Genomic DNA, 20608 nt, shown 5'->3' with positions numbered 1-20608 from the left:
AAGATTGATTCCGGTTTCTGTTCAACTCATTTTATGTCTTTATTTTTTGTTGTTGTTTTGGCTCAGCGGTTAGCAATTTAGCCTCACAGCAAGAAGGTCGCTGGTTCGAGTCCAGGCTGGGTCAGTTGGTGTTTCTGTGTGGAGTTTGCATGTTCTCCCTGTGTTCGCATGGGTTTCTTCCAGGTGCTCCGGTTTCCCCCACAGTCCAAACACATGCGGGGACATAGGGGGATTGGGTAGGCTAAATTGTTTGTGGAGTATGAGTGTGTATGGGTGTTTCCTATTGATGGATTGCAGCTGGAAGGGCATCCTTCTGAAGGGCATCCTTCATGGTCTGAGCTTGAGGTGAAGAACAGCAAATGTGGTGTTTTATGAGCGCTGATCCGGCGGCAACAGGTGGTACAGAGTCAAATATGAGCGTCCTCCTGTGTTTACAATCTCAGGAAATGCAATCAGAATTTATGCCAGACATGAAACTTATAGGGGCGAGGCAGTGGCGCAGTAGGTAGTGCTGTCGCCTCACAGCAAGAAGGTCGCTGGTTCGAGTCTCGGCTCAGTTGGTGTTTCTGTGTGGAGTTTGCATGTTCTCCCTGCCTTCGCGTGGGTTTCCTCCGGGTGCTCCGGTTTCCCCCACAGTCCAAAGACATGCGGTACAGGTGAATTGGGTAGGCTAAATTGTCCGTAGTGTATAAGTGTGTTGATGTTTCCCAGAGATGGGTTGCGGCTGGAAGGGCATCCGCTGCGTAAAAACATGCTGGATAAGTTGGCGGTTCATTCCGCTGTGGCGACCCCGGATTAATAAAGGGACTAAGCCGACAAGAAAATGAATGAATGAATAAAACTTGGAGCACCCGGAGGAAACCCATGCAAACTCAAATGCCTACTAACCTTGAACGAGCGCCCGTTTTTAAATTTCCTGACGTTAAAATAGGATCCAAATCCTTCCCATTTCCCCCCCAACTTTATTTATAGAAATTTTAGGAAATTTACAAATATCACACATTTTAAAATATGACTGTACATTTTGACTAAGAAAGAGAGAGAAGTAATCAAGGATCTAAGTGATTATGACAATTATTGACCCCAGATATATATATAATAAAACAACAACAACAGAAAAATAAAATAAAATACCAACCAACCAGAACAATTGTTTACACACCAAACTAAAAGCCTGGTCACATGAGATGTCACGCAGCAGGGAAAAATGTTAAAATTAACTATCATCCAGTGTGCAGGGAGTATACTTTCCATATGGTCAAGGAGAGAGCCCCAATTTTTATAAAAGTTTTTGGAAGAACCCTTCAGACAGTGTCTAATTTGTTCCAGTTTTATGAAGAGGAATAAGTCATTAATCCACATGGAGTGAGTAGGTGGAGCAGATGACTTCCAGTGTAGTAGAATACGGCGTCTGGCCAGGAGGGACACAAAACCCACAAAATCTGCTTCTGTATCTGGGCAAACGTAAAGTATGCAGCTGAAGGAGAACCAAGTTTCTTGATATTCAGAAAGAAAACCAGCTAGATACAGTGACTGTTGGGGTTTGTAGTGCGCTCAGACTGGCCAGACCTGAATGACTAGTATAGCAGCAATAACATACAGCTGAGCTAGAGTAATATGAGCGGACAGCAGGTGAAAGTCAGCGATGAGGCGATCATGAACACTGGTAAAATACATGTTGAAGCAACTCTATATAATGACGGAGTAAAGAAGGAGCTGAAGGGCAGGACGTGCAGGTATGAGATTCTCCACCAGCACTTTCACACACAGCAGTGCAGTTACTGGACTAATGTCGAGTTTAGACTGCAGGATTTTCAAAGTAGTCATATCATGGATGTTTTCACACTGCTTGACTCTCTGGTAGCATTCCGTCAGTGCTGTGTTTACACTGTAAGATGGATCGGCGCAAGGGGGGTAACACTGCATGACTTTACAATAGGAAGAATTGCCAGCAACTTTGTCTCAGTCTGAAAAATATGTCTCACAATCAAACACACGGGAGAAGTGATTATTTTTTCTCAACTGGCCTTTGAAGGGAATTAGCAATTTCTCCTACACTTATTTTATTTTTCAACCTGGTTGTGGTTTTGCTCAGATGAAACAAGTCAAACATACATGCGGGTGCTCCTGCCAAATTTACACTAGTTTTTCCTCCATTTCTTGGGTCCAAATAAACTGAGAAGAAGCCCTTTTAACTTCTCCTCCATCCTACCGCTGGCCTGCAGATACCCACACTAGTGGATGCTGCTCTCTCATTGGCTGCAGGCGATCGCTGATGATATTTTCAATCAGAACTCATTTCACACGGCATAATTTTGAGTCACTGACAGCTTCAGATATTGACTGACAGGCCAAATATCTGACGGGTGGTGTAAAAAGTACTGAAATATCATACTCAAGTAAAAGTACCATTACTTGCCTAAAAATGTAGTGTGAGTAGAATAAAAGTATCGGCTGTAAATATTACTCAAAGTAGGAGTAAAAAGTAGCCCTTTTTAAAGTACTCATGAATAGTGAGTAGTGAGTATTACGCTGTAAAAAGCCGATGCGTTTACATGTAATTTGTGGATGTGTGTGTAAACGTAACATTCTGTAGTGCATTAGTTATTGCCCAGCAGACACACAACGTCATTGGACGTTAATATTAGGTTAGATTTAGGTTGTGATGTCAAGTAACCAAAATTCAATGTCTAGCCAGCGTCTAAGGACAACGTTATTTTGATGTCCAATAACAACGTTAAATGACGTTGATATTTGGTTAATTTTAGGTTTTGTTAGAAAGTGACGAAAATCCAACATTGAGCCAACATCTTAAACCAACATCATATTGACGTCACATACTCATATTTATTCATCAGGTATTGCACCCAAAATCCAACATCTGATAGACGTCATAGTGGTAACGTTTGCACAACTTCAAACTGTGACATCATTAGACCTTGATATTTGGTTGGTTTTCGGTTGGACATTGATGTTGGTCTGACTTTGAGTTCTGACGTAAACCCGATTTTCATTTAAATTTAATTCACCTTGATTTGCATAGCACTTTTATAATGTAAATTGTGTCAAAGCAGCTTTATATAGAAGATCAAAGTAAATACCAAACAAAATGCAACGTCCCTACGACATTGGGGTACAACGTCAATCTGACATCGTGTTGATGTCTTGTGCTTGCCGGGTGTTTAGGGCTATTTCGGTCTCCATACAGTAAACAACTGTCATCTTCTCATCAGTGACATCATCTAAACAGTCTCTGGGTCAACGCGTGTAAAGATTCTGAACATCTTCTTGGACACTTTTAATGCTTCCAAACAGTTTGCTGCATTTATAATGTCTTGAGGTAGTTCATTATGAGGTGGTTTACCTTCTATGTGTGATTTGATCGGACGGGAATTACAGGACTGATTTTTCTAATCCCCATAGAAAAAATAAAGTAGTGACTGCAGGATGAAGGAAAGTAGAGGAGTACAGATACTGCACTAAACATTTACTCAAGTTAGAGTAAAAGTAGACATCTTTAAAACTACTCAGTAAATTACAATTCTTGAGAAAAAGTAACTAATTACCGTAATTTGAGTATTTGTAATTAGTTACTTTACACCACTGCTGACGGGTATCAGCGACTTATCGTCTTTGATAGTTCACACTGTGTGATTGTTACTCACGTGAACAAGCACCGCTTTACTTTTGATTTCAAGCATTTGTCAATGATTTCTCAAAACCTGTCGGCGAGTCAAAATCAGGGCTACAATCATGCAGTCTGAACTCAGCATAAGCTGTGGCTCCAGGGCAAACTGGACTGCCTGCAGAACGCGGATCACACACACTGCATTTCACAACCCCGCTATTGATCACACCATTATCAAATTCGTCATCAGAGCTCGTTTACAAACACTACCTACAAAGTATGATTTGTCCGTGTGGTAGACGATTTCGAAACACTGTGAGCCGTTCTGTTTACTGCATAGTGAGAGAACAGCGGAATCAACAGCACATATTAAGAACAGCTGTCCTGTTTTTAAAGGTGCTGTATGTAGGTTTTGACTCTTCTAAAGCATGTTGTATCTGAAAAATGCTCTGATTGCCTGTCTTTGTTTTGATCATTGAACCCGCCCAATGCCAGTTTAGCCAATTATATTTCAGCACCTGGGTTGCCAGATGGTGGAAAACAGCGTATTCATTCATTCATTCAGTCAGTCAGTCAGAAAGGCTCTTAAAGTGTGTATCTGTGACTGAAATGTGACCTCTGGTCGACATGAGCAGACTCCAAAATGAGCCGCAGATTCAGAGTTCCACATGAGGTTATTAATAAGCAAATAATAAAATATTACAAGCATAAACATTAGGTGAGCAGGTCACATTGTAACCCTGTGTGCTAACAACTTGCTATGTGACGAGATATACCGTGATGAGCGATTTAGCTGTTTGCACCAGACAAAACACGATAATTGGTAGTGCTGTCGCCTCACAGCAAGAAGGTCGCTGGTTCGAGAAGTTATGTCAGTTGGCATTTCTGTGTGGAGTTTGCATGTTCTCCACGCACTCACGTGGGTTTCCTCCGAGTGCTCTGGTTTCCCCAACCCAGGCTCATTCTGAAAACGTAGTCTCGTGGACGTTTCTGGAGACCGCGAAATATGTCCTCGGAGGTAAGTATTTGTGCAGTTTTTGTTTTGGCGAATCCGCGTACATGCTTTTTCGCATCTTAAATGTCTTTCGCGAGTGTCGTTCGCGCCCGCGTTGTTCTCGCGTAAACCCACAAACTGCTGTCGAACGACCGTCTTTCTGACTGGCTGAATGATTGACTCCTCCTCCTTCCCTAAACCCAAGCAGTTTTACCGATTGACCCGCCCGCCCGCCTGCCCGCTCGCTCACTTCCCTAAATCCAACCAACAATTTACAAAAAAAGCTGTCCGGAAAAAGAAAAGCCCTTGTCTGATTTTTACCACATTTTCGGATTTCACCACATTCTCAGCCTGTTATTCACTTGTTCACTTTATTTGTTGGATTCTGTTTTTGTCTTACCTGATTTCTGTAACCGCTCTTCCCCGGACTCAAACCCAGTCATTGTCGTCGTGGTCAGCTCCTCTCTGCGTCTCAAGTCCACCGGCGTACACGACGAGCTAACTGGACAAACTGGTTGAAGTGGGAAAACCCTCCACACGGAGGTAACCGCTCAGCTGGCAAGCGCGAAAAGGAACGGCGTCACACCACCTCGTAGTGTTCGCTTAAAAAATAAAATGCAGCCATACGTACCTCTGGCTACATAATTCGCGGTCTCCAGAAACGTCTGTGGGACTACGTTTTCAGAATGAGCCTGGGTTGCGTTTCCCCCTAAGTTCAAAGACATGCGGTACAGGTGAATTGGGTAGGCTAAATTATTTGTAGTGTATGTGTGTGAATGAGTGTGTATGGATGTTTCCCAGAGATGGGTTGCAGCTGGAAGGGTGGAAGGGCATCCGCTGTGTAAAACATGTGCTGGATGAGTTGGTGGTTCATTCCGCTGTGGCGACCCCAGATTAATAAGGGACTAAGCCGAAAAGAAAATGAATGATTGAATGAATCACTGATATGTGTTGGTTTGCACTGAGTCACAGTTCCGAAGTTTAGTTTCAGACGGTTTATTTAATTCTCCAGATATGAGTAGTAAATGTAATGTGAAATGGCATTCATACTCATATTATTTGCATTTGACACCGAATAAAGCACATGAGCTGCACCTGAGCTGAGAATGTCATCAAGTTTTTTGTCGTTTAGCTGAAAAAAAATCTAATATCTAAATTTCAGGTGTTGGATAGGACAAAAACTCCTTTTTAATTTGGAAAATATTGCTTCTGTCGCATGCCGTTGCTTTTATCTAAAACACAACTTAAATCAGGCTTAAATTAGCCTTTAGGCTTGATTGTCAGACTCACTCCTGTTGGTGTCATCAATCTGGCAACCTGCACTTAAGTGTGTTTTGATCCAGCATGCAATGCCTAGATCAACCACTGGGTGTCAAACTTACATACTGCACCTTTAAAGGCCTTTACATCACAGGTCATGATTGCATTGTAAACATTACAGCTAAAGAGGTGAATAGAGTCAGTGTACAAAGTAAATACATTAATAAGACTGTACGATTGAACTGGTTTCCATCATTGAACAGTAATGCACATGTTTTAAGTCATTAGAGATTTTCCAAACACTCCTGATATTGTAGCTGTGGATGAATATTGAAAAACATCCTGATTATGGAAGTAGGTTGCTGTTTTGACTCTGACATGGAATTGTGCTGTTCAGAAAGAATACTAAAATATCAACCATTAGTAAATGCTCTGAAACTGTGGCTACAACACAGAGCTGGTTGTTTTAATTTATGGAAGCCTAGGATAGTTTATAAACTGTGTAAGAGAATTACAAATTGCTGGACTCAATTTGTAATTTCAATTTGAATTGCTAAATGCTGCTCTGTGTCTGCAATAATGGGCAGTCTGCATGTTTGGAAAATACCATGTCATCTCTATCATTAATTTGCAGATATTCCTTTATGTATTTATTTATTTATTTTTGTGTAGACCTGGTTTGAGTGTTTTAATATTGTCCTCTGAAAGATATTTAGTGATATTTATTTGCACATTGGTTGTACTGTGAAACATAACGGGCTCTTTGTGATTATTTGGATGCAGTGTTGCTTTAATTAGTATTAGTCATTCCCATAAATAATCAAACTGGATGATTTTGTAAGGTGCAATTACTAATTTGACAGTAAACTTAATGGATGTTTTGTTTGGATACTGTTAGATTATGTCATAATTATTTTTGCAACGATTTTAACCGGAATGATTATAACACCAAAGTCCTATTTGATTAGATTTTCTATTATTTTATTAAAATAATTAATTACAAATGTATGGTAAAGATCTCCAGAGGACAGCCTCAAAAATGTCATAGAGTGTAAAAATAGTTTTTATGTGTGAAAATATTGACATATATAAAATCACTTTTCTATAACTTTTCATAAATTTTGTAATATGTGTCATTAGTTGTATTTTTTTTTTTTGAGCCCTAACACATATTTATGGCATTTGTGAAAGCTCGTTCCCACCACTGAATAAAATAAATAAATAAATAGATAAATGAATTTTAAAAAATTATAAAGTCAGAATTCTGAGTTATAAAATCACAATTCCAAGTTATAAAATCACAATTCCGAATCATAGTCACAATTCCGAATTATAAAGTCACAATTCGGAGTTATAAAGTCGCAATTCCAAGTTGTAAAGACAGAATTTTGATTTATAAAGTCAGAATTCTGAGTTATAAAGTCACAATTCTGAGTTGTAAAGTCACGAATCTGAGTTATATGGTCAGTTAAAAAAGTTAAAAAGTCGTAATTTCGAGTTATAAAGTCACAATTCCAAGTTATACAGTTAAAATTCCGAGTTGTAAAGTCACAATTCTGAGTTATAAAGTCAGAATTCTGAATTAGAAAGTCACAATTCCAAGTTATAATGTCAGAATTCAGAGTTATAAACTTGACTTATTAAGTCTGAATTCTTAGAAAGTCACAGTTCCAAGTTAATGTCACAATTCAGAGTTATAGAGTCAGAATTCAAAGTTATAAAGTCTGAATTCCGAGTTCTAGTCAGAATTCCGAGTTTAAAAAGTCACAATTCCGAGTTCTAGAGTCACAATTCAGTTATAAAGTTGCAATTCTGAGTTCTAAAGTCGCAAGTCTGCATTCCGAGTAATAAAGTCACAAATCTGAGTTATAATGTCCATATTCCGAGTTATAAAGTCAGAATTCTAAATAACTCGGAGATAACTCGCAATTGTGACTTTATAACACAGAATTTTACCTTATAAATAGGAATTTAGACTTGCAACTTTATAACTCGGAATTCTGACTTTATAGTTTTTTTAACTTTATTAAAAAATTCATTTTTTATTATTCAGTGGTGGGAACAGGCTTCCACAGGCATTAACTAGTGCTTAGGGTCCATTAGGTTAAACTCAGTTTTTAAGTAATTATTTAATTTTACTTTTTTAATTATTTATTTTGTTTTCATTTAACAAATGAAAGAAGGTATACCTTTTATACAATTTAAAAGCCTAAATAATAAAATATAATAACAAATCATATAAAAAGATTATATGTTTTGTTCAATTTTATAAAAAGAAACATTGTACACACATACAGTACCCACACCAGTTATGTTATTCCTAGGCCCACACGGAATCTGCGCGTGCAGAAATGTGCAGATTCTCGCAGATTTTTAGCTCATATTTAATTGTTTATTTACTTGAGTAAATGTGTGTACATTTATTTTATTCAGTTTTTTGTATTAATTTCAGTAACATTATTGACTAATATTTAAATGTCAATATAACTAATTCACGATAAAGTTTGTAAAGTTAATTTTTGTCTCGTTTAGTAGATTATATGAGATAATATATGAGAGACTTGCTTTGTTTACCAAATAAAGTGGATCAAATTGGATTTGCATTGTAAACATTAAATACAAGTTTAAAATGCATTACTTCTTATTTCACATATTAAGGTTTTAGTTAATGATACTCCCAAAATCATTCCGCATAAATCTGCAGATTTTTAACAAAATTCTGCTCAGAAATAGCAGAAAAATGTCCGCAGATTCCGTCTGGCCCTAGTTATTCCTAAAACGTGGCACTCCCTCAATATCTCTTTCTGTATCCTTAGGGCTCGATTTCTAGAGAAAAAAAAATCGTCCACCTCTGAATATTTGTCTTCATCTTATTGGTCGAGAGCCGTCGGTCTCGTCTGTCAATCAACGAGTCCTCCGCGCTCATTGGCTGTCCAAGCGGAAACGAGAGTTGACGCTGAAATTCCTGCCGTCGGTCCGCGAACTTTGGGAGCCAGAGTTCTGCACGGTAGCGACGGGAAAACTGAACTGACCCCGAGGGGAGACCCAGCAGCGCGATGACTCCGGTGCCCGTGATCCTGACCGTTATTCTGGCTGTAATTCAGCTTAGCAGAACCGAACCGCGGAAACCCAGTAAGAGCCGTTCAGTCATTTCCAGTCAGTTCCTCATTTGAATGTAACTGTAATGTACAGTAAATGTAACTCGATCCCAATCACAAACTTACCGTTATTGATTCGGATCGGAACCTAACAGAATGTTTTTTGACAGAACATCACACGTGTGCTGTGAAACAGCGGTATTCACTGATGTTAACTGTTACAGTGATGCAGTAACTGCGGGGCTCTGATAGGAGCTTTGTTTACCTAGCGTTACCGGGGTAAAGTTGGTTTTACATTCGCACATTAAGACTTTCTCCTTAATAATATCATCAGTCAAGCATTCTTTTCAACTTCTAAATAGGGAATGGTAAATCTCCTTAGAGGACCTACATTGTGCTGAACTAAAAGTTTTGCAGAAAATTCAGGGTCCATTCGCAGATCCATGAGAAACAGGCAGGAGATCCAGAAGCTTCTTTTTCAGTTTCTAATGGTTTCTTATAGACTTATAGTCTTTGCTAACCCCAAAATTAAAATTATGTTAATTACACATCCTTGTGTAGCTTCAATCCCCTTTGAGCTTCGTTCATCTTCAGAACACAAGAGAAAAGGTTTTAGATGAAATCGGAGAGCTCCCTCATCCTCCATAGTCAGCAAGAGTCCAAAGATAGGCTACCAAAAAGCTCCTCAAAACAGACCAATGGCCTTCAGTGGTACAATCAGAATATTACTACAAAGGTAACCCTTGAGTTTTCTGTTTTGAGTTTCAGCTGTTGATAACCCAGTCAGGCTTGATTTTGTGATTTCAAAACCGCCCGAATGTACATTATCCCTTATTTAATGTCATACACTTTAAATGACACTGGCTGCTTAGTAGTTTTTTTCCCAAAACATTTTTGCTCCAGGTATTTATAAATAGTCTTGGTTAAAGCATTATAAGCTCTGAACCATATATACAGAATTGAAACATAGACTATAAGCACAGGAGTATATGAAATAAAAAATAAATAAATACAAACAAAAGACGGTGAACTTAATGACTTTAAAGTGTTAGTTCATCCAAATGTTCTCATGTTAATTACTCACCCTCATGTTGTTTCAATCCCTGTTCATCTTCCGAGCACCAATGAAGATATTTTAGATGAAATCGGAGAGCTCCCTTATTCTCTGTAGTCAAGATGGGTCCAGAGACACTCAAAGCTTAGAAAAATATCAAAAACATGGTCAAAACAGACCACGTGCCCTCAGTGGTACAGTCCGATTATTATCCTGCTCATTTGATATCACAGAATAAATCCTTGAGTTGTACCACAACTGCTGCTGATAATCCTGTCAAGCTTTATTTTGTGATTTAAAACCGCCTGAATGTACGTTATTCCTTACTTAATCACCTACACTTTAAATTATACTGTTTCACAAAGTGTTTTTCCAATAAATTTTTGTCTTCTGGAATTTATAATGTCTTGGTTAAAGTGTAACAAGCTCTGAACCAAATTGTCAGAATCGAGGCCTTATAAACTTTAATTTGAAGCATAGAAGTATATTAAAATCTGAAATAAATGCAAACATAAAAGACAGTGAACTTAGGGACTATCAAATGTGTTAGTTCATCCAAATATAAAATTTCCGCTATTAATTGTTCACTCTTATGTAGTTCTAATCATTTGAGAACTTCTTTCATCTTCTGAACACAATGGAAGATATTTTAGATGACATCGGAGAGCTCCCTCATCCTCCATAGTCAGTAAGGGTCCAGAGACACTCAGAAAAAAATTGTTAAAAACATTGTAAAAACAGACCACGTCCTCATTGGTACAATCAGAATATTATCCAGCTCAGTTGTTATTTACAGAATAAACCCTTCAGTCTTCTACAACAGCTGCTGATCACCCTGTCAGGCTTTGTTCTGTGCCGTCTGGATGTACATTATCCCTTACTTTTAATGCCTTACACTAGGGCTGTGCAACTAATCGCAATTAATTTATATATTTAAAAACGCGAAAGAGCACACGCTGTTGTGTGTGTGTGCGCGCCGCGATAGGCTCGGAGACGAGCAGAGCACACACATCTAATGCCATCTTAATGTGAGCGCTTTAATCATCAAATACATGCACATTTGTGTCAGAGCTCTGTGTTTAGTGATTATTTATATTAACCCGCGTTTGTGTAATAAACAAACAAATTGAGAATCAAAAAAATATGTGAAAGAGAAACCATATCAGAGCCTCACTATTCTTAAAGTGACAGTGCGCAATATTCCTGCTGCTTGCTGTTTTTATTATTAATCAGACAACAAAAGAAGAAAATCCCTCACTGCTCCTGACTGAAGGACTTTAGTAGCTAAAGTTTTTTTCTTACAATGAAGATGCTTAAAGCAGAGTTTAAACATAACAGATTTAATAACTCATTTCTAATAACTGATTTCTTTTATCTTTGCTATGACGACAGTACATTATATTTTACTAGATGTTTTTCAAGATACTAGTATTCAGCTTAAAGTCACATTCAAAGGCTTCACTAGGGTAATTAGGCAAGTCATTATATAACAGTTTCTTCTGCAGACCATCAAACATATATCTTTCTTAAAGGGGCTAATAATATTGAGCTATTAAAATAGGTTTTAAAATATTTAAACCTGCATTTATTCTAGCCAAAATAAAACATACAAGCCTTTCTCCAGAAGAAAAAAATATTATAGGAAATACTGTGAAAAATTCCTCTGTTAAACATCATTAGGGAAACATTTATATATAAAAAATTCACAGAAGGCCGAATAATTTTGATTTTAACTCATAATCGTTGTGAATAATTGTGATTACAATTATGACCAAAATTGAGCAGCCCTATCTTACACTTACAGCAACACTGATTTACACAGTATTTTTCCCAATTACTTTTTGCTATAGGCATTTACTTCTTGGTTTTGGTGAAAGCTTAATAATCTCTGATCCAAATAATCAGAATTAAGACTTTGAAGCACAGAAGTATAATAAAATCTGAAAAAATACAAACATAAAAAGTATAAATGTTAAACATATTGACTTTAAAAATTGAAGTTTAATCATTGGTAAATGGTTTCAAATCTTGAGCTTTATTTTTCTGATGAACACAAAATAAGTTTAGGAATGTTGGAAATATGGTTATTTTCTTATAGTTATAGTTTACTTTAATAGTTTGTGTTTGATTTATTTATTTATTTATTTATTTTACATTTTTTTGCTGTGGATATAATGATTTAAATGGTCCAGTCACTCAGACAGAGTTGCTGTGTGGTTAGTGGTGTATAAATACTGTGTGTGTGTGTGTGTGTGTGTGTGTGTGTGTGTGTGTGTGTGTGCGTGTGCGTGTGTGCGTGTGCGTGTGCGTGTGTGCGTGCGCGCGTGTGTGCGTGTGTGCGTGTGTTCAGATGAGCTGCTGGTGATCACCGCTGCTACAGAAGTGACTGATGGATACCTGAGGTTCATGAGGACCATCCGACAGTTCAACTACACTATTCAGGTGACAGATCTGCTCACACATGATATTAGTGTGTGCGTGTGTTGTGTTTCCTGTGGAAGTGTGTTTCTTCTTCATATGTGGGTGTGTGTCTTTAGTGTTTAGTGTGTGTGTTTTGTTTTTTTGTGTAAGTGTGTTTCTATATCGCTTTGTGTTTCTGTTCAACTGTGTTTCTTGTGTTGTGTTGTCTTTTGTGTTAGTGTGTTAGTTGTTTCTGTCTAAGTGTGTTTCTCTAGTATCGTGGTGTTCGTTTTTGGTGTTGTGTGTACGTTTTTAGCATTTCCTTGTATGTCTGGGTCTGTGTGTTTTTTTTGTCTGTATGTTTCTGTAGTGTTTTGTTTGTGTGTATTATGTTGATTTCTAGAGTGTGTTTCTTGTGTCAGTGGGTGTTTCTGTATCGTTTTGTGTTTCTCTTAATTGCAAAGGTATGTGTTTCTATAGTTTTTTACCTGTTTGTTTCGAGTGTTTGTGTAAGAGTGTTTCGCTTGTATGTTTATATGTTTTATGTGTGAGCGTGTACTCAAGTTTTTCCTGTGTGTGCCTTCTAGTGCTTATTTCTCTACTGTTTTTTGTGTGTGTTTGTTGTTTCTTGTGTAAGTGTGTTTCTATAGTTTTGTGTTTTTGTCTAAGTGTGTTTCTCTTGTGTATTGTGTTTCTTTAGTGTTGTGTTGTTTTTTGTGTGTGTTTCTATGTTGCTTTTGTGTTTGGCTATGTGTGTTTCATGTGTGAGTGTGTGCTTGCGTTTTTCACCTGTGTGTGTCTTCTAGTGTTTCTTGTGTGTGTTTCTGTATTGTTTTTGTTTGCGTATGTTTGTTGTTTCTTTTCTAAGAGTGTTTCATGTGTGTCTATATGTGCTTCTAAAGTTTTCTCCTGTGTGTGTCTTCTAATGTTTCTTTTGTGTGTGTGTGTGTGTGTGTGTGTGTGTGTGTGTGTGTGTGTGTGTGTGTGTGTGTGTGTGTGTGTGTGTGTGTGTTTCTGTACTGTTTTTTGTGTGTATTTGTTGTTACTTGTGTAAGTGTGTTTCTAGCATTTCTTTGTGTGCTGTGTGCTTTTTTTGTCTTTGTGTATTTTATTTGTGTGTTTCTGTAGTTGTTCACCTGTTTCTAGAGTGTGTTTCTTGTGTCTGTGTATGTTTCTGTATTGTTTTTTTGTTTCTCTTAATTGTGTGTTTCTATAGTTTATCACCTGTTTGTTTCGAGTGTTTGTGTAAGAGTGTTTCACGTGTGTGTCTATATGTGTTTCATGTGTGAGTGTGTGCTTAAGTTTTTCACCTGTGTGTCTCCTTTAGTGTTACTTGTGTGTTTCTCTACTGTTTGTTGTGTTTGTATGTGTGTTGTTTCTTGTGTAAGTGTGTGTCTATATTGTTTTGTGTTTGTTCTTAGTGTGTTTCTCTCATGTATTGTGTTTCTTTAGTGTTGTTTTTTTGTCTGTGTGTTTCTGTAGTGTTTTCATTTGTGTGTATTATGTTGATTATTTAGTTGTGTGTTTCTGTAGTTGTTCACCTGTTTCTAGAGTTTGTTTCTTGTGTCTGTGTGTTTCTGTTCTGTTTTGTGTTTCTCTTAATTGTGTTAGTGTGTGTTTCTATAGCTTTTTATGAGGTGCCGTGTAGGATTTAAATCAAACTTTGCTTATCAACACATACATAAAACACGTGTATATACACCTATAAATTACTCGCATATACACCTATACTACTGGATGTTCAAAACAACACAGATGAAACTTGCATGAATACACCCACATACACACGCGCATACATATAAACTTGCTGCATGCAAACACACCTATACACACTCGCATATACATATAAACTCGATCTATGCATATACACCCATAAACTCTCACATAAGAATATAAACTTGATGGGTGCATAAACACCCAAATGACACTTGTGCAAACATACAAAATAAAATTCACAAACATATATACAGTAAGTTGTGTATATACATATATGCAAGTGATTTCATGTGTGTATGCATGCATTTTCACAGTAAAAGCAAGTTATTTCACTTTAAAAGGAAGTAGTTTAATTTCAACGTAAAAGTCCTCTGAGCGTAATGAACAAGATTATTATTTGTCATGAGTCAGGTTACTGCAAAGCTTAAGAAACAGAAATAATGTGATTAATAGAGGAATTACATCTGTTGAATTATGAAAATAGATTATGCTAATTCTAAAAAAATAAATCAATAAAAAGGTAATGCAAAGGAATGCTCCTGCAAAATTAAAGGTTTATTATGCAATTAAATTATTGGAAATGTTATTATGGTTTAATAAATATAAAGTTGCTTAAGTAATCATTTTGAATAAAATATGTTTGTCTAATATTAGTTTTTTTATGTTTGTTTTATTATTGGTGTCACTATTCGTCAAGGGTTATGATACACACTTATGTCCAGTAGGGGGCAGGAATGCACTTAAGTGGGTTTTCCTGTCACCAATAAACAGGCTAATGCACCAAAATGCTGGATGCCAGCTGCTGTAAAAATGTTAGTAGTTATTAAACACAAAAGGAGTGTCCAGAGATTATATATAGCTTTTCCATGGGGGTTAACTTGACCAACATGATGAGCAGAGACTTTTAATCAGCGGGTTTTTTTTTTTTTTGTATATGCTGAATAATTAACAATCAAAATGATACCAAAATCTTGCAATTTTGACACCCACATTGTAAAAACATATAAAAAGCATAATAATTATAAAAATTTAAAAAACAAAACAAGAAGACTATAGGATACATTAATATTTGCAATAGAAAAGAAGAGTTTAGTTTGAGTAAACATTTATATTTATAGTTTTGGTTGCTTTTTGAACATCTTTTAAGGGTTCTATCTGTCCTCTTATATTTGTGTTTGTAATTACCTAAATAAATTAAAAGGTTTAAAATAAAAAAAATATTTCTTATTTTGAATAGTCTATTTATATTTTATTATCGACTAATATTTTATATAACATGTTCATAATTTAACATATTTAATCCCAGTATTAATCGCATTATTTCTATTTCATAAGCTTTGCAATAACCAGATTCGTGATAAACGTTTGTGAATTTTATTTATTTTTTATTTTTTGTATGTTTGCGCGAGTGTTATTTTGGGTGTTTATACACGCATTGAGTTTAGGCATTGGGGCTATATGCCAGTATAGGTGTGTTTGCATGCAATGAGTTTGTGTATGTGCGCGTGTTGTTGTGGGTGTATATGCATAGACCGAGTTTATATGTAGATGCGATTGTGTATAGGTGTGTTTGCATGCTGCGAGTTTATATGTATGTGCGTGTAAATGTGGGTATTTATGTGAAAATCGAGTTTATATGTATATGCGAGTGTGTATAGGTGTGTTTGCATGCAGCAAGTTTATATGTATGTGCGTGTGTTAATGTGGGTGTTTATGTGAGGATCGAGTTTATATGTATGTGCGTGTGTATGTGGGTGTATTCATGCGTCAAGTTTATATGTATATACACAAGTTTCATCTGTGTTGTTTTGAACATCCAGTAGTATAGGTGTATATGCGAGTAATTTATAGGTGTATATACACGTGTTTTATGTATGTGTTGATAAGCAAAGTTTGATTTAAATCCTACACGGCACCTCATAGCTTTTCACCTGTTTGTTTCAAGTGTGTGTCTTTGTGTTTCAGGTGTGAGTGTGTGCTTAAGTTTTTACCTGTGTGTCTTCTAGTGTGTGTTTGTTGTTTCTCGTCTAAGTGTGTTTTGTGTTTGTTGTTTTTGTGTGTTGTGTGTGTGGGTTTCTCTTGTTTTTTTTTATTTATTTATTTTTTGTTTATTTCTAGCCTTTATAGTGTGCGTGTTTGTATTTGTGCGCAGGTTCTGGGTCTGGGTGAGCAGTGGAGAGGAGGTGATGTTGCTCGGACTGTCGGTGGAGGTCAGAAGGTTCGATGGCTGAAGACAGAACTGGAGAAACACAAAGACAAGCAGAACACTGTGATCATGTTTGTAGACAGGTGAAAACACACACACACACACACACACACACACACACACACTGCAGCGACTTAATTTCTCTTAACAATAGATTCTTTATTAATATGTAACATGATTACCATCATACTGACCACAAAAATTACCTCACACACCTCTTTTATTTGTGCCAAATACTGTCAAGTGCTGTTTTTCACTCTACATTTGTCCATATCTACAACCATAATGTGCTTAAGAAGAGTTATTATATGTTAAAAGATATGGCATCCTATTTTGTTTTAGTGTTAATTTTTTTGGTGCCTACTTTAATGTTACAATTAGCTTCTGTGACATTAAATTGGGTATGTGTGTTTAAATAAATTGTGTGTGTGTGTGTGTGTGTGTGTGTGTGCAGTTATGATGTGATTTTAGCCAGTGGTCCAGTGGAGCTGCTCAGGAAGTTTTCTCGTTTCTCTCATCGTGTGGTTTTCTCCGCTGAGGGTTTCTGCTGGCCGGACCAGAGACTCGCGTCCAAATACCCTGCAGTGCATCATGGGAAACGCTACCTCAACTCTGGAGGTATGTGTGTGTGTGTGTGTGTGTGTGTGTGTGTATTAATGCTGTTAAAGGCAATGTTCACCCAAAAATCTAAATTCTGTCATCATTTACTTGTTTTAAAGCTTTATGAGTATCTTTTATTGTAGAACACAAAAGAAGATATTTTGAAGAATGCTGAAAACCTGTAACTATTGACTTCCATAGTGTTTATTTTTTTCTACTATGGAAGTCAGTGGTTACAAGTTTTTATTCATTCATTTTCTTTACGGCTTAGTTCCTTTATTAATCAGGGGTCACCACAGCGGAATGAACCGCCAACTATTCCAGCATACGTTTTACACACTGGATGCCCTTCCAGCTGCAACCCAGTACTGGAAAACACCCATACACACTCATACACTTCAGCCAATTTAGTTGATCAGTTCCCCTATAGCGCATGTGTTTGGACTGTGGGGGAAACCGGAGCACCCGGAGGAAACCCACACCAACACGGGGAGAACATCTGTGTGAACATGCAAACTACACAGAAATGCCAACTGACCCAGCCGAGGCTCGAACCAGCGACCTTCTTGCTGTAAGGCGATCGTGCTACCCACTGTATCACCGTGGCGCTCGTACAGGTTTTCAGCATTCTTCAAAATATCTTCTTTAGGGCAGAAGAAAGAAACTCATTAGTGTTTGCAACCACTCGAGGGAGAGTAAATAGTGAGTAAATTAGAATAAATTTGGGGTGAACTGTCTCTTTAATCACACACAGTGGTGTCAGCTGACGCTCGTGTTATTGTTTGTGTGTGTGTGTGTGTGTGTTCAGGCTTCATCGGCTTTGCTCCTGAGATTCATGCCATTGTGCAGCAGTGGAAATATAAAGATGACGACGACGACCAGCTGTTCTACACACGCATCTACCTGGACAAAGAGAAGAGGGTGTGTGTGTGTGTGTGTGTGTGTGTGTGCGTGCGTGTGTGCGTGCGTGTGTGCGTGCGTGTGTGCGTGCGTGTGTGCGTGCGTGCGTGCGTGCGTGTGTGCGTGCGTGTGTGCGTGCGTGCGTGCGTGCTTGCAGGATTAGAAATAAACACTCAGTGACTGAAATCCTCTGAACTCTTGCTTTATGCACAATAAGATCAGATGGCAGGGTTTATTTTGGGGGATTTGACCCAGTTTCTTTCACCCGCTTCACACGGGGCGTCAGCATCAGTGCTTTCCATTCACTTTGAATGGGTGATGTCAAGCGTTGCTGAACTGTTGGCGCCACTCTAGCGGCGTTAGTTGCTGCAGAAGTTAGGAATGTCTCAACTTTTCAAGCGCCAACAGAAGCGTCAGCCAATCAGAATGCTTTATGCAAATAACCCAGGTCAGACAGTAGCTAGTTGCAATCTAATTTCATTGGCTGACGGTGATATGACGATCGCGTCAGCCTCAACTTCAGACACACCCTCCGTCAAGCATTGACACTGACTCCCTGTGTGAATCGAGCGTGACAGTTTAAAGTGTGTTTGCTTGTGTTTGTGTGCTTTTGTGTGTTGTGCGTCTATTTTTTTGTGTTTTTCTGCGTGTGTCCTTTCGACTTTCTTAATCATTAAGTGTGTGTTTGTGTGTGCACTTCTTCATTAGTGTGTATGTTTATGTGTTTGTTTGTGTATGTTTTTGTGCATGTGTGCTTGAGAGTGCATGAGCACTTTTGTGTGTGTGTGTGCGTGTGTGCGTGAGTGACACACATGTTGTTCATGCTTAATACTGCTTCTTTTTCCAGAGGAAGTTCAACATGACTCTGGACCACAGATCGCAGATATTTCAGAATCTGAATGGAGCCATAGGTAGACACACACACACACACACACGCACGCACACACACACACACACACACTCAGTCATCTGTGCCTGTATTCGCATAATTATGTGTGGTTTTGTCTGTTTTCAGAGGAGGTGGTGCTGAAGTTTGAGAAGTCCAGAGTCAGAGTTCGAAATGTGGCCTATGACACACTTCCTGTGGTCATTCATGGAAACGGGCCAACCAAGGTAAATGTAAACATTCAGCACAGTGCTGTTTCTGTTACTGCGGCGCCCGCGTTAATGCACAGAGCTTCACATCAGATCACTCACTGCACTGCCATTTAGACTGTGTGTGTGTGTGTGTGTGTGTGTGTGTGTGTGTGTGTGTGCGTGTGTGTGCGCGTGCGTGTGTGTGTGTGCGCGTGCGTGCGTGTGTTTTAGATTTATTTTGATCATAAAATACACAATGAAGGGGGCTCATAATTGTGTAGGGCAGATATTACGAGTGACCTTGGGAACATCTGAAAAAAAGAGATCATCATTTCTCCAGCTGAACTTGATCTGCTCATGCAAAGTTATAGCAAATATGAGCATATATTTAAAAAAGCAACACCAGTGCATTAGTGAACCAGAGACAGTTAGCGTGGGAAAACAGCTGCTCAAGTTAACGCGTAATTTTGCATTTAAAGTGTAATAAAATAAGTAATGTAATGTGTGACGTTTATAAAATTTTTAGTCACGTTCCCACTTTTATACATGTTGATCATTTTTAATAGATTTAAAAGTTAACACTCGTGTGTCTTCCTCTATTATTGATCAAGTGATTGGCATTGGTGTTGGTGTTGGTATGACATTTAGGGCTCTATTTTGATGGTCCATGCGCAGAGCGCAAAACGCAGGGCGCAAACGTTTTCAGGGCGTGTCAGAACGCAATTTTGCTAATTTAAGGATGGGAAAATCCACTTTGCGCCAAGGCAGATGGTGTAAAAGGGTTGAGTTTATTTTCTTAATGAGTTATAGGTGTGTTTAGAGAATAAACCAATCAGAGTCTCATCTCCCATTCCCTTTAAGAGCCAGCTGCGTCACGCCAAGAGCGCATTCACTATTTACAGGACGCAAAGTAAGTCTAAGTGGAAAAACTGAGCATTTCACAAACAAACAGTTCACAGAAAACAGTTAAACAGAGCATCTACTGCATTAGAATGAGAGATCTACTTTCACTTTTACTCTTGGATAGGGAAACCTTTACACACAGACATCAATTAGTCTATAAATAATTAATTTAATTTGTTAAGCGCAAATATTCATTTCAAAGCTATTTCTAAATTCAGTTCTAATTTCCAGCAAACGAATAAATGAACAATAATAATGAAGTGTGCTCAAAAACCTGAGTTATATCCTAAAACACATGCTGTGCCCCATATGGTCTAAAACCTGACAGGTGGACAAATCTAAGCTTGTTTTTAATAAAACAAATATAAATATGGATATAATAAATAATACTGCTAATAATAATAACATTATACAAAAGCAAATTGTTATGAATGAACTGAAAAAGCCTCCCGAGATGAAGAAGACATAAAAGCAGTGATTTTTCATATTTATGTAGGCTAGAAAATAATATGTTTTGTAATATTTTAATCCTTTATATTTATATCCTATATCTATTCTTATTATATCCTATATATATCCTTAATATAAAAAAAAAATTCATATGTAAAGATATTTGCCTATTGCTCTCTTGTGTGTATTAAGCAGTGTGTAAGTGAGGTGCAACTCTGCGCTGGAGTTTACACCGGGTTTGTTTTGGTCTAATAAAAAATCTATTTTATTTTATCAAAATAGCAACGCGCCAGCGGTCCGCCTCAGAACACTTCCTTTTTAG

The 20608-nt window shown here is 37.7% G+C and overlaps 1 protein-coding gene across 2 annotated transcripts in view; it reads left to right on the top strand.

Moving 5' to 3' along the window:
• The first annotated feature begins 1630 nt into the window (after positions 1 to 1630).
• Positions 1631 to 20608, top strand: part of plod3 (procollagen-lysine, 2-oxoglutarate 5-dioxygenase 3) — a 35327-nt gene continuing 16349 nt past the window's right edge. The window contains exons 1-7 of one of the 2 annotated variants that reach the window (XM_005162427.6): positions 1631 to 1736; positions 12385 to 12476; positions 16303 to 16439; positions 16811 to 16974; positions 17765 to 17877; positions 18704 to 18767; positions 18872 to 18969. In XM_005162427.6, coding sequence (XP_005162484.2) covers positions 12441 to 12476; positions 16303 to 16439; positions 16811 to 16974; positions 17765 to 17877; positions 18704 to 18767; positions 18872 to 18969 — 612 coding nt within the window. In that variant the 5' untranslated portion in view covers positions 1631 to 1736; positions 12385 to 12440. Of the gene's footprint in view, positions 1737 to 8829; positions 9015 to 12384; positions 12477 to 16302; positions 16440 to 16810; positions 16975 to 17764; positions 17878 to 18703; positions 18768 to 18871; positions 18970 to 20608 lie in introns of those variants that run through there. The other variant, NM_001044343.2, reaches the window with a different exon arrangement.

The sequence above is a fragment of the Danio rerio genome, chromosome 23 (genome assembly GCF_049306965.1).
Source record: "Danio rerio strain Tuebingen ecotype United States chromosome 23, GRCz12tu, whole genome shotgun sequence".
Taxonomy (NCBI): domain Eukaryota; kingdom Metazoa; phylum Chordata; class Actinopteri; order Cypriniformes; family Danionidae; genus Danio; species Danio rerio.
Note: the sequence above shows the minus strand (reverse complement) of the source record. Positions and strands in the feature narration are given on the sequence as shown.